This window comes from Spermophilus citellus, assembly GCF_964194105.1.
Source record: "Spermophilus citellus genome assembly, chromosome: 3".
NCBI lineage: Eukaryota > Metazoa > Chordata > Mammalia > Rodentia > Sciuridae > Spermophilus > Spermophilus citellus.
Window position 1 is genome coordinate 198,844,824 of NC_138184.1, and position 12,600 is coordinate 198,857,423.

The 12,600-nt window shown below is 36.7% G+C and overlaps 1 protein-coding gene across 3 annotated transcripts in view; it reads right to left on the reverse strand.

Moving 5' to 3' along the window:
• The window catches only part of DYNC1I1 (dynein cytoplasmic 1 intermediate chain 1), a 280,791-nt gene extending 268,427 nt beyond the window's left edge, over positions 1–12,364 (reverse strand). For all 3 annotated transcript variants that reach the window (XM_081286493.1, XM_081286492.1, XM_081286491.1), the window contains exons 1-3: positions 12,250–12,364; positions 4,783–4,897; positions 1,741–1,831 (exon numbers count right to left, since the gene is read on the reverse strand). In XM_081286493.1, coding sequence (XP_081142619.1) covers positions 1,741–1,831; positions 4,783–4,897; positions 12,250–12,357 — 314 coding nt within the window. In that variant the 5' untranslated portion in view covers positions 12,358–12,364. The remainder of the gene's footprint in view (positions 1–1,740; positions 1,832–4,782; positions 4,898–12,249) is intronic.
• Positions 12,365–12,600: the final 236 nt, after the last annotated feature.

The window sequence follows — 12,600 nt, forward strand, 5'->3', positions numbered from 1 at the left end:
CTAGAAAGTTTTTCAAAAGGGCTCATCAACTGTGAGTGAAGTCAGTAATAGAATTTAATGCTGCCAACTTCACCCCTTGAAGCTAAGCAGTAATGACACCCAACGATCATTGTGTAGAAACAGTCAACTATGTTCACTTAATGATAGGCCAATGGACCCCCTAAGGAACATGATTATATTATGCCAGCTCTTGAATAGATGTTAGATCCGATACAACTGTGTTATTATTATTTTCCCCCTCAAAGACCTTTTGAAAACTGTTCAAAGCAAAAGATGACAGAAGCCATATGCTGCCCCAGATCATAAAGGCAGCTGCTAAAATAAACCAGTTTTATGCCCCCAAAGACTACTTTTATTTTTCTCAAATGGAAAATAGTGTCTACTGGTTTTGAAAGGCCTTATCAAAACAGAATATTCAAGTCTGAAGCACATCAACAGGCAGATACGGGTGAAAGAATTATTGTCTTATATGTTGGTTTCTATAAGGCAAAAAAAAAAAAAAAAGCCTAGAATACTGGTATCCTCACATCCATGATTTTGTCTTCTAAATTGCCTAGGTCTCTATGCAAGCAACATGCTTTCAGAAGAATATGCTTATGATAATGCACTAGATGAAAAAAGAGAAATAAAAAATCTGTAACTCTCCTTCAGTAACATATGGTGGCAAATGTTGTCAGGTAGATAAGGTTCAAAAGGTGCATAGCTGAGCTAAAAGGCTGATTTGTTAGAAGAGCACTGCTGAGAATGGCTGTTTCTTCCTTTATCTGAAGCTTGATTAAAGTATTTAAAGGTCTTTTAAAAATTAAGGGTCAAAGCCAGAGGTCACAAACTGAGAGCTCTCAGGCCAAATCTGACCCATAACTGCTTTTACCAAATGTTACTAACATTTGATGCTTAAACACCTAATGCATGAATTCTGGTGAAAACTGGAAGATGTGGAAAACTTGGGTCCAGATTTCCAGTAGGTCAAAATCACCTTGAGCCATCAGGAGGCACCTGGCCTTCTTAAAAGGGGTACTTGCGAACCAGCTGCTATAGGCCTCACCCCACACCCACTTATATTACCTACCTATGGGCACCCGTAAGTGTGAATTCTGGTAAAGGCAATTAGATTAAGAGAGTTATCATGACTGCATCTGTATTAATGAAACTTCTTTTCTCCTTTCACATCTCTACCTTTCAAATATCCCTTGGGTGATCAAATTAGAGGACGTCTAAAGCCTCACTCAGAAGTTATATAATCTATGAATATTGATGGTGTAATAAAAGTTTGGCAACCGATTCACTGAACAGAAACAGTCAGTCCTTTTAACAACAACAACACTGTGGGGACTGAATTCTCAAATTAGTCAACTCTATTAAGCAAATGACAAGATGTTTGAAAAATTAAATTTATAGTTAACCAAAGCAGAATAGTGAATAATGAAAAGCTGGCTATACCTTCAATTTACCTTCAGTCCTTTCCTGCTTCTTTTAGTCCTAAGCTAATGGAATGTTTATGTTGGCTAAGAAAGACACATGGCCCTAAATTAGCCCACTCTGACTCCAAGAAGGATGATATATCAGCTTATCACTTCTAGTGTTCAAAATCATTGCTACACCACTAAAGCTAGCAGCTGGCACGAATTTAAACAAATGACCCAGCACACTTGAAGATGCATGCACATTTGACAGTGTTTTAACAGTGCGGTTTTATGTCCTCGGGATCCCACCCTTGTCTTTCAAAGGGACAATTCTTACCTTGTTAGTGGCCCCAGGTCGCCTGAGTCTTGGCTTCCAGCTTCACTGGGGGTGCTCACTGATTTCGAGGAGGGAGACATAGGGGTTGGGACTAAATAATGAAAATAACAGGTATCCCATGTTAAAAAATGCAACGGCTGCACTGGTGAAGAGCAGTGTCAAACAAATTAAAACAAATGGGCCCAAATTAAAGTGGTTGTATGGCCAGGAGAGATTGAGATGGGATAAGAAAAAGAAAAAAGAAAAGAAAAGGAAAGAAAAGGAAGAAAGTCAAGTGAATTTTTCATTTTGGAAATTAAAATTTGAAATGAATTTAGACAGAATTGACTTGGGGATTCTGAGGCCATGTCCACCCTAACAAAGTAAAATGGAGAATCAAAACGGCTATCCAGATAATTCAAGTCAAATATCTCTCTTGTATGAATTATCCAGATAATTCCAATTCTTCACTTTATTTTGTTAGTATAGATGTGACCTATTAAAAAATAAAATGGGGTGTCTATAAAACTTTAAAAGATCATGAAATATGTGATCCTGAATGATTTTAAATGGCCAAGGAAAGTCAGAAAATCAGCCCTATGTCTGCCTGGTTTGGGAAATGTATTACTGGTGGCATATAAACTACTCTGCCACTAAAGACAAAGTGACAGAGAGGAAGGGTAAATTTGAACCTGGTAATTTAAAAATCCTTTGCAAAACAAAGGAAAATTCCAGGCTGCTTTATTTTTAAACTTAATTAATAGTTTCATCCTATTGTACCGTTTACTGCATTTGGGACTTTTTTTCTTTGTTTCTGGCAGCCCTAAGAGGCAGTGCTGTGGGCCCAGAAGTCAACGGCTGCTCTGAAGACAGGAGAAAAAAGTTCAAGGATCAAGGTTGGCATGAGCTGAAAAATCTGAGAGCAAGGATAATAAGAGAGAACTAAAGGAAATGAAAATGTATTTTTCTTCTCCATCCTTCAGATACATGCCAAATGTCCTTCAGAGAGAAGTGGTACCAAATAGCCAAGATGGCTCCAGGCCAGATGATTCAATGGGTTCTTAATATCGCACAAGCCGAAGAAGCCATATGGGCAGAAAGAAACTTCAATACAGAAATGTAGATTTCCATTTGGTTTCAATCATGTGCAATTTCCTTTTATTTATTTAATAGGGTAAAGGACTTAACTATTTTGTCCAAATCCTATAGCACAATGGCAGATCTGTCAAGAAGCTGGGAATTTTCATGTGGTTCCACAATTAATTCACCAATTATCCTCCATGCTAAGTCAGAGGGTAAGCCAAAGAGACAGCAAAAAATGAAAATGGGGTTGAGCCTTGCCAGGGCCCCTTAGCAGGCTTGGAGGAACAGTTGAGAAGTTGGTTATGGTTTAAGGTTGGTTAACTGTTTTGTTCTTAAAATTTAATTATTTGCTTTATATAGGGCACAGGAAAACAGGATCTACCACTACTGTGTCTAACCGGTGTTGACATAGCAACAGCATTTCAAAGACTATTTTGAGGTACAAATATAACTGATTACAAAGTGTCTGATTTATGTCACATATCATCTTAGTTCAAAGAAGTTTTCCAGCTTCTCAAAGATGGTACATCACTCAAATAATCCCTTGGTTACATCTTATAAGACATAAAGAAGCTAAAAAAATAATCTAATTTTATTAAGAATTATTATTTCATTTTCAGACACATGATTTTATCTACTACAAATTGAGATTGAGTACAAATGCTTTTTAGTAGTATTTCAGTTTTACATGTATGCATTAAATTATACCAAGAGATACTTAGGAATTTGTAGGATTACATAGACTTTTTATTTCTTTTTTTTTTTTTGGGGGGGTGCAGTTCTGGGGATTGAACTCAGGGACACTTGACCATTGAACCACATCTCCAGCCCTATTTTGTAATTTATTTAGAGACAGGGTCTCACTGAGTTGCTTAGCACCTCACTTTTTGCTGAGGCTGGCTTTGAACTCGAAATCCTCCTGCCTCAGCTTCCCAAGCTGCTGGGACTACAGGCATGCATCACCACACCTGGCCATAGTCTTTTCTTATTCATATTGTTAGGAGCATTTGTTGCACATGGATTATTTCTATTCTTATTTTATGTTACTATGGAAACAAATGAAATTTTATTTTAATATAAAAGTCAGTGATAGAATTAGAAGACAATTAAATATTTTAAACAGATCTGATATTGTATCTATTTCCAAGTATTATTTTAAAAGTTTTTTTTCCTATATTGGGTATCATGTAGTTTTACAGACACCCTAGTGTAACTCTTAATTATATGAAAAATAAAAGGATTAATGAAAAATAAAATAACTTATTACATGAAGGGTATATAGGTAAATGACAGAATAAGCACATGCACAGTTATCTTTAGCACAAAGAAAACAAATAGTTCAATATGCAGACCTTAGTGATAGGGAGTTCATGGACAAGCAACTAGGAATGAATGAGTTGGAGGAGGGTACTGAGGTGAGAATGCCAATTAGAAATGAAATCAAGGTATTTGAGAGAGTCAGATAAATTTAAACTTGTTCATTAGCTGCTGATCTGCCACCATTATAAATTCTCTTCAAATTTCCCACTGATCTATTTTCATCATAAAATAACTCTATGCCTGCTGTGGTTGTGGATTTTAAGGAGGATTCACAGCATTTAGAGAGGCAAAGAGAAGTTGGGATTCATCAGTGAAAACGAAGAACAATTTAATAAAAAATACATTCCAAGATTTCTCATATTTCCCAAGTGGCAACTCATTTAACAAGTAACAAAATAAGCTAATAATAACACAATGGCAAAGTTCAACCATGTGATTCATCAATAAGCAGCAAATTACTGATGACTCTACAACCTTTCCTCCCATCTCCTTCCAGCCCCCTCAATTCCAAAAATGCATGCACCCTGAACCATAAACCATAGAATTACTTAAAAATAAAAATACTAAAGCTAAAGACATAAACGAATAGTAAATGTTGGACATGGTATATCCTACTCAAGTTCAATTTGAGAAATAGTAGCACAAAGCTCTGTTAAGTACCTAGAGGGGGCTCCGGCGAAATACCAATGCTTTGGAGCAAAGCCTCTGTCTCCCGTCGTTTTCGATCCAGATCAGAGTCATCTTGAACAGGTTCTTTCTTCTGCTGCAGATCCGCCTAAAAAGCATGGATGTCGGTAAGAAAAGTTAAAAACATCACTAAATGTGTACTTTTCCTGGCTGAAACAGAAAGTGGGAAATGCCAGGCAGAGAATCCAGGCAAAAGCCCTAATAGATTCCCTCAAATGTATAAAGGATGAAAAAAATACCGCAACTGCTCATTTAATAATTACTGACCCATTGTTCTCTCCTGATTGAAAGTTTTCTCCCATCTCTACCCCATGGCATCAAAATTTCTCTTGCCCAGTTTTGAAAGAAACCATCAAAGCCAACTATTTCTGACTGGGGCTGTGAATTTTTCAAAAAGAATTCTGTATGTTGTTTAGACCTCCTTGTCCCTCCTGGGACATCAGTTCTTTATGAGTATATATTTATAAAATTCATGCCCCCTGTTTGGGATTGTGGAAACAGCAATTCTTGGAATTTGGATGAAAAATAAAGTTATTTATGAAAATCTATAGCTGTATACAACACTATTTGTACTGGTAGTGTAAGCTGATGGTAGTTTAAAATACAGTGGGCTAAACTCTCAAAAGGCAATACAGACTTAACAATACAACAGTGCTGTAAATCTTGTTACTTGATTCTGATAAATTAGGATTCCACTCCACATGTTAATTAAAGAAGAAAATTATCATATAGAAAAATACAGTGCAAAAAAAATCCTTTAGGAATTCCTTTCATGAATTCTGCCTAACACACACCACATGGGCATCCTTAAATCAGATTATATCCCCGGTTTGCGTTTTTACAAAATCATGACAACTTAAAATGCAATTTAATGAAGATCAACAGAGGTATTCTGGGAGAAATTTTAAAATTCCAGGTCTTTCCTCCTTTTTAAAACACAATTATTACTCCAGAGGAGGTATTTCCCTCTATCTCCAACATGAGAACATTGATGTGTAGATACCTTGCAAGAAAGTTTTGTGAGCTTACAGGAGTGAAGCTGTCTTCAAGCTTTTCAGAAACCAACTATCCAGTGATCAGACATCCCTTCTCCAGGGCAAGTTGGGCAACCTAACAGGTGCATTATCTCCACCAGACATACAAAGCATAATTTGTATCTTGGCATCTGAAGTAAAAAGAGTTCATGAAAGCTTTGACTTATCCCCAGATGGTAACCTATTCCCTGATTATAAGCTAAGTGCATCTTTGGCTCTGGACCCAACACTTCTGTTATTATTCACTTTGGGTTTAAAATGCACACATAGTTTTTAAGGCTATCTGTCATTAGAGAGAAAACTGTTGTTATATAGGCCAATAACTGCTAAAGAGACTACTAGAGAATTTTAGCCTCTCACATAAGCTCAGATTTTGGAATGGCACATTACCAGTAAAGATATTAAAGTTCATCTTCTTTTCCAATTGAAACATTTAAACTACTAAAGCAGCTCCAATGTTTGTATACAACAGAGGTGGAGACAAAGCTGAGATGAGAGGATGCTGCAGAGGAAGGATCTCTATCCACATTTGTCAGAAAGTCAAAAGGTGGGAGGAAGAAAGAGGGAAATAAAAGAAAAGGGAATTACCAGAGCAGCTACTGAAAGACAAATAAAATAAAAGTGAAATTTGTCTTCAGAATCCAATGTAGAATAGTGCATTGTTATAACAAAGCGTTTAGCCATAACTGAACTGTCAGCTTTACTGAGAGCAGGCACTTGATTGCTTTGTTCACTACAATATGCTCACATCTGGATCAGGGCCTAGCACATAGTAAATACTCAATAAAGATGTGCTGAATGAAGGCATCAGTTATCTGCCTTTGGTGAGTATTGTTTTAACAATTATAGAATCTTAGATCTATACATCATTTAGGCTGATTCCCATCAACTATATATCCCACCCAGGAATCTCTTTTACAATACCAGCATTAGACCAAAACACCTAGACATCTAAAGACCCAGCACTCACAACAAACCCACTTCCAGGTGCTAGCATCAAAGATATATTTAATTTTCCGTCATCCTTTCAACAAAAAATGTATTAGAGGACAAGAGTATCAGTAAGAAATGAAACTGAGAAGTCCTAATAGAGAAAATAGAAAAAGATCTGCCTAATCTTTTGCTTTTGAACAAACTTAGGGCATTTCATTCAAAACTTTCTGTCCTAGATATCCTGTGTAGAAAGGCACAAGATCTATTTTTGGTTTGGGAGATTTATTCTAATTTTAACCAGTAAGCTTTCAAGAAGCATAGTAAAGAGAAAATCACATGTCAACACATATAACCTCATGTTGTGCAAAAACAATATCCCTGAGCTCCATCTCCAAATTTTCACTTCAGCACAAGGAGCCTCTGCAACTCGCTCTCCATTTAACTCCTTTTTAATTATTTAACTTAACTTAAAGAAGAAAATTATCATATAGAACAATACACCATACAATGACATTTATTAAAAAGAATAAACATCCATCCAGATATAATAGAAGAAGGGGAAAGTTATCAACACTCAACGTTGACCATGAAAAATGCAAATAGTTAACTGAGGCTTATTGTAAATGCAGATTGTTACCCGTTAGCAACTTAAAATAAAATATTACTTCATTTAAGACAATAATACGGAATACCCTAATCATGAAATTTTTTATTTTTTGCATGTAAATACTACAGAATCCTACTGTTTTAATGACTCAACAAGGAGTGATTCTGTAGCACTATTAATTAAAAATCTGCAAGGTGACTTTCCCAGCAAGTGAAATTTTTGTTTGTGTGGAGTAATCACAGCTGAGACCCAGAAAGAAAAATCAAAGACAGAAAATTTGCCAACTGAGAATTATCTATCAGTCACTTTTCAAAGACAGTTCCACATTTATTAGAGGGACAAGTGAGGACAGGTTAGGAAACTCAGGTACATCCTACCTTCTAGCAATTCGGCTTAAGGCCAAGGACAGAGTAAAACTTCAGGGTGGCCACCATTAAACTCACCTCACTGCATGAAAGCCAATTTTTCATGAAATTGGGCCTGTGTCTTAAATGGTGGCCACTATATTTTTAAATCAGATTTCATCCATAATACCACAGCCAAGAAAGCATGACATTCAAAGGAGCAGAGGGTGGCAATTTTATATATGTACACAGTTTTCTGGGTTCTGTGGAGATAATCAACTTGGGTGGTCCTGACTTTAGTTTTCAAAGTCATGGCAAAAAAAAAAAAGTCATTCAGTTTAGCATTAAAGAGCATCTTATTTCTTTTTAATTCTAAATTTATTTGTTTTACTTGATAAGCCTAGAGAATCTTTTTTATAAACAAAGTTATAAGAGTATGGCTCACTTTCTACAAACAACCCCAAAATTGGCAAATTTTAAACTTAGGAGCCAATGACAGTGTCCAGTTGATGCAGCATTGTAAAAACTCAGGATTAGAAGCTTCCAAAGAAATATGAATCTGCAGAATAAAATTTCAGATACTTGGAAAGAGTGTCTGGGACCAGCGTCTCCAGACATGCTCAAACTAGTTTATGTTTATTATTCACTCATTATTCATTATATTTTATTGAAGGTCTACTATCTGGCAAAACCTGTGCTATTCAGTGCTAAAAACAACAACTATAAACAAAGCAAAACCAACATACAGACATGCGCTCCCAAACTTGCCATCTCTGGGGAGAGAAAGACAATTGAGGAAGCAAATGTCAAACTCTGTGCTAAATGGTTTGATAAGGAGGCTGGGGCTAGGGCTCAGCGGTAGAGCACTCACCTAGCATGTGCAAAGCACTGGGTTCGATTCTCAGCACCACATAAAAATAAATAAATAAATAAAGGCATTGTGTCTGACTACAACTAAAAAAAATTTTTTTTAATGGTTTGATAAGGTCAAGGATAGAGTGGATCTAACCTCATGATGGGTGAATAAAGGTATCAGCATGAGCTTTCTGGAGAAAGTGACATTTGAGATGAGAACAGAAAGACATGCAGTTAAGAGCTAGGTGAAGAACAATAGGGAGAAAGAGAAGAATATGAAAGGAAAGAGAATTTTAAAGGTTTGTTTTTAATTATAATTATTAACACATACTAATTATACAAATTAAGAGGATTCACTGTGGTATTCCCATGCACACATGCATCATGTGTTAATTCTTTTTCATCCTCTCTACTTCTACTCTCTACCCCAGTTCCCAACCTCCTTCCCAGTCCCCTTTAGTTGAGAAAAGAGTTTTATAAACTCCACATCAATAGAGTGTTGTCCAGAACGCCATAAAAAATTGTCCCAAACTTTCTATGACAACTTGATGCCACAAGTGGAAAATTCCACACAATGAAACTTTGTTTTATGCACAAAAGTATTTAAATTAATTTTTAGAATTACCTCTAAATTATGTGTATAAGCTACATACAAAACATAAATGAATTCCATGTTTATTTAGACTTGGGTCTCACCCCCAACACATTTCACTGTGCATATGTAAATATTTCAAAATCTTAAAAACCCCCAATCCCAAGCATTTCAGATAAAAGACACTCAACCTGAAACTGAATCTGGCTAGAATGTGGATTTAGGGGAGAAAAGAAATGGGTGAGAAAAGAGTTTGGTTCCATCTAGAACCTGGTGATCACTGAAAATTATGGAGGGGGTGGAGAAAGAATTATCTAAGGTTTCTACTTTGGATACCTGGCTGGATGAGGGGGTCCTTCAGGAACTAGAGGTAAAGAAGGGCTACCTCTAAGACATTGATCTTATTTCCTTATTTGAAAAAAAAAAAAAAGGGCTTCAGAAAAGATTATTTCCTGGCTCCTTCTGTCTACAAAATACTGTAATCCTATGAAACTAGGGGTCTTGAATTATAGGATTCTTTCAATAGTGGGCATTTTTGGAAAATGCCTCTTACCAGCAGTGGTGCTGAGCAGTGTGTGCATATCCATTCTGTGGGGTCCCAGTCACTGTTTGCTGGTCTTAGAAGCAGAATGTGATCTGTTGCTTACTGATTTGTTTCACTGCTCTGTGGTATCTTCTTGAATCTGCTCAGAACTCTGAGAAAAGTACCACTCTTTTCTCCATGTTATAGAGCAGGAAATAGGCTCATAGAAGACCTCACTAAAGGCCATTCTATGAAGAGCTAAGTTGAAATTAAAAAAAAAAAAAACACCCTCTGTGCATAACTACCAGGCATTACTGCCCTCTGTCTGATTATACTGGTCACATAGAACAAACCAAGTCAGCACAGTTTGTGAAAGATTCTTACGTTGAAGAGAGGAAAGATCTTTTTAAGGAGAGAAAGACTATAAAGAAAGAAAATTTAAAGCCAGGATAGCTCTCAAAGATGATGTAGTCAGTGTGTTGCAAAATCCAACCCTTACTTGGACTTTTTGAAACAGAAACTGAGAAAGAGACCTGAGGACTCTGAATGGCCATGTGACTCTGTGGAGCAAGGTTGAGTTAACATGGCCTTAACCGCCCTTTCTTCTGCTTAGAAATGAGGCATCTAAGACCTTAAGTGACTCTAAGTCCAGAACCAGGTAGAGGCAAAGGAACATCTAGAGTCCAGGTATTCTATACTCCCCACCACCTGCCACCCCAATCTCCCAGGACTCTTTTTGCAGTGTAAGAGGCTAAATCTCTATCAGGCAAAACTTCATGGTGTGGAAGCAAAAGGGGTACCCAGTTTCGATCAGTCTGGTTTGCCTCTAATTTCCCCAAAATGTGCAAAAGGAAAAAGATGAGGCAGACAGCATAATTTGGAACCAGATTTCCTGTATCACATCATCTTTTGTGGTAATTCTGTGAAATTCGAGTTGGATATTAGAATGTCAGTTTAAAAGGAAACCAGTTATTAGTAAAGTATAACAGGTGCTTTAAAACTACACTAAGTGTTGACGTTTGAAGGAAAGGAAACATAATCACTTAATGCCTTTTTTGGCTGCACATAGACATGAATAGCCATTCCTTGTCAATTCTCACCTCTATTTCACCCAAAAACTGCATACATAACAGCAACGATCTCCAAGGGAAAACCATTACATATGATGTCAAGGACAAATAAATGATCACATCAATCAAAGTGTAATGGTGTGGAGAGATGGGAGATGCCAGAGGGCTGAAATGCAATTGCAATTATGTTTTACTTTGTTGGAAAATAATAATTGTTAAAAAAAGAATCTGTTACTTTGGTCTCACAGCCTTGTAGTATAAAACAACACTTATTTAGATTGCAAGGCATTAAATACATTTTCTTTTTCCTTGAAGAAAAATGTAGGGAAGCAGCTGTGGTTTCTGTATACACAAGTGTATCACACTACATGATGTTTTCTTCGTAGGAGACTATGCAAGATTATCTTTGGCATCTGGTTTGTGTAGGAAGCATAGGCTATTTCTAAACTGCCACAACAAATTGGGGAATTAAAAATAAATTATTTCTTGGATTGAAATAGTGACATGACAGCCAGGCACTGAACTGAGACTTGAGAGACTTTAATTCTGGATCTAGCAGCAGAAAAGCTGCATTTTACCTCTGGGTACTTCCTGCTTTGTTGACATCAAAAGGGGACTCAATGGAAGGTCTCTAAAATTCCTTTCAGCTCTAACACTTAATATGCTATATCCTATACTACCCCATCCATTCTCTTACCTCCTTTCCCCTCAACCAAACCTAGGATTCTTATCTACCATGAAAATATATACCATATAGGCATCAATGGAAATTCATCAGAATCATTTTCTATTTTTCTTCTGAAATATCTAAAATAGTCTCTCTCTCTCTCTCTCTCTCTCTCTCTCTCTCTCTCTCTCTCTCTCTCTCTCTCTCTCTCCCAGTACTAGGGATTGAACCCAGAGGCACTTTACCACTGAGCCACATCCCATTTTTTTTTTTTTTTTGAGACTGAGTCTCACTAAGTTTCTTAGGGCCTTGCTAAACTGCTGAGGCTAGCCTCAAGTTTGCAATCCTCCTACCTAATCCTCCCAAGTCACTAAGATTACAGGCATGTACTACCATGCCCAGCTAAAATAGTTTTGCTGGTCATTTTTAAAAATAATCTTGTATTAAAACTGACACTTGTTAAGTACTAACTATACCTTGGATACTGTTAAGATTAACTCTCTTAATCCTCACAAGCCCACAAAATAAATATATTCTCATTTCTAAGGATAGGAAAATGAAGCATGGAAAGGTCAAGAAATGTCCGACAACAGATCCCAGACTACCTTTAGGGTTCTATTCAAGTTTGGGGAGAACCTTGGATTTCAGATAGCAATGACCTTATCCTTCTGAGGACATACATACCCACTCATTTTTTCCAGATATCCAAAAAGGATTCTTGGAAGGGGTCCTATTTATCCATTTGACCAGTCCTTCAGAACCAAGTGATTTTCTTCTTACCACACAACACCCACACCCCAACCTCCAGTATTTACCTCTTTCTTTTTCCTCTCCTCTTCTTTCCGTTTCTTCTCTTCTCTTATCTGTGCTAAGCGCTGCTTTTTGCGCTCAAGCTCAGCTTTTAAGTCACTTTTGTCAGACATGTTGGTTTCCTTGGAGAAAAAGGGAAGAAAAGTGAACATATAACTTTTTATATTATCATTGGAAAAATCATTCAAAAGGAAATGCAGCTTGAAAATGTGATTGGGGTGTATTGATAGGTCATATTACTTAGCCTATGTTGAAGAATCAAAAACAAATTAAGTTAAATCTGGTCTGACTCTACATAAATCTTCCCCTATTATGCAGGCATAAATGTATGAAGAAATATAACATTATCATCTGGT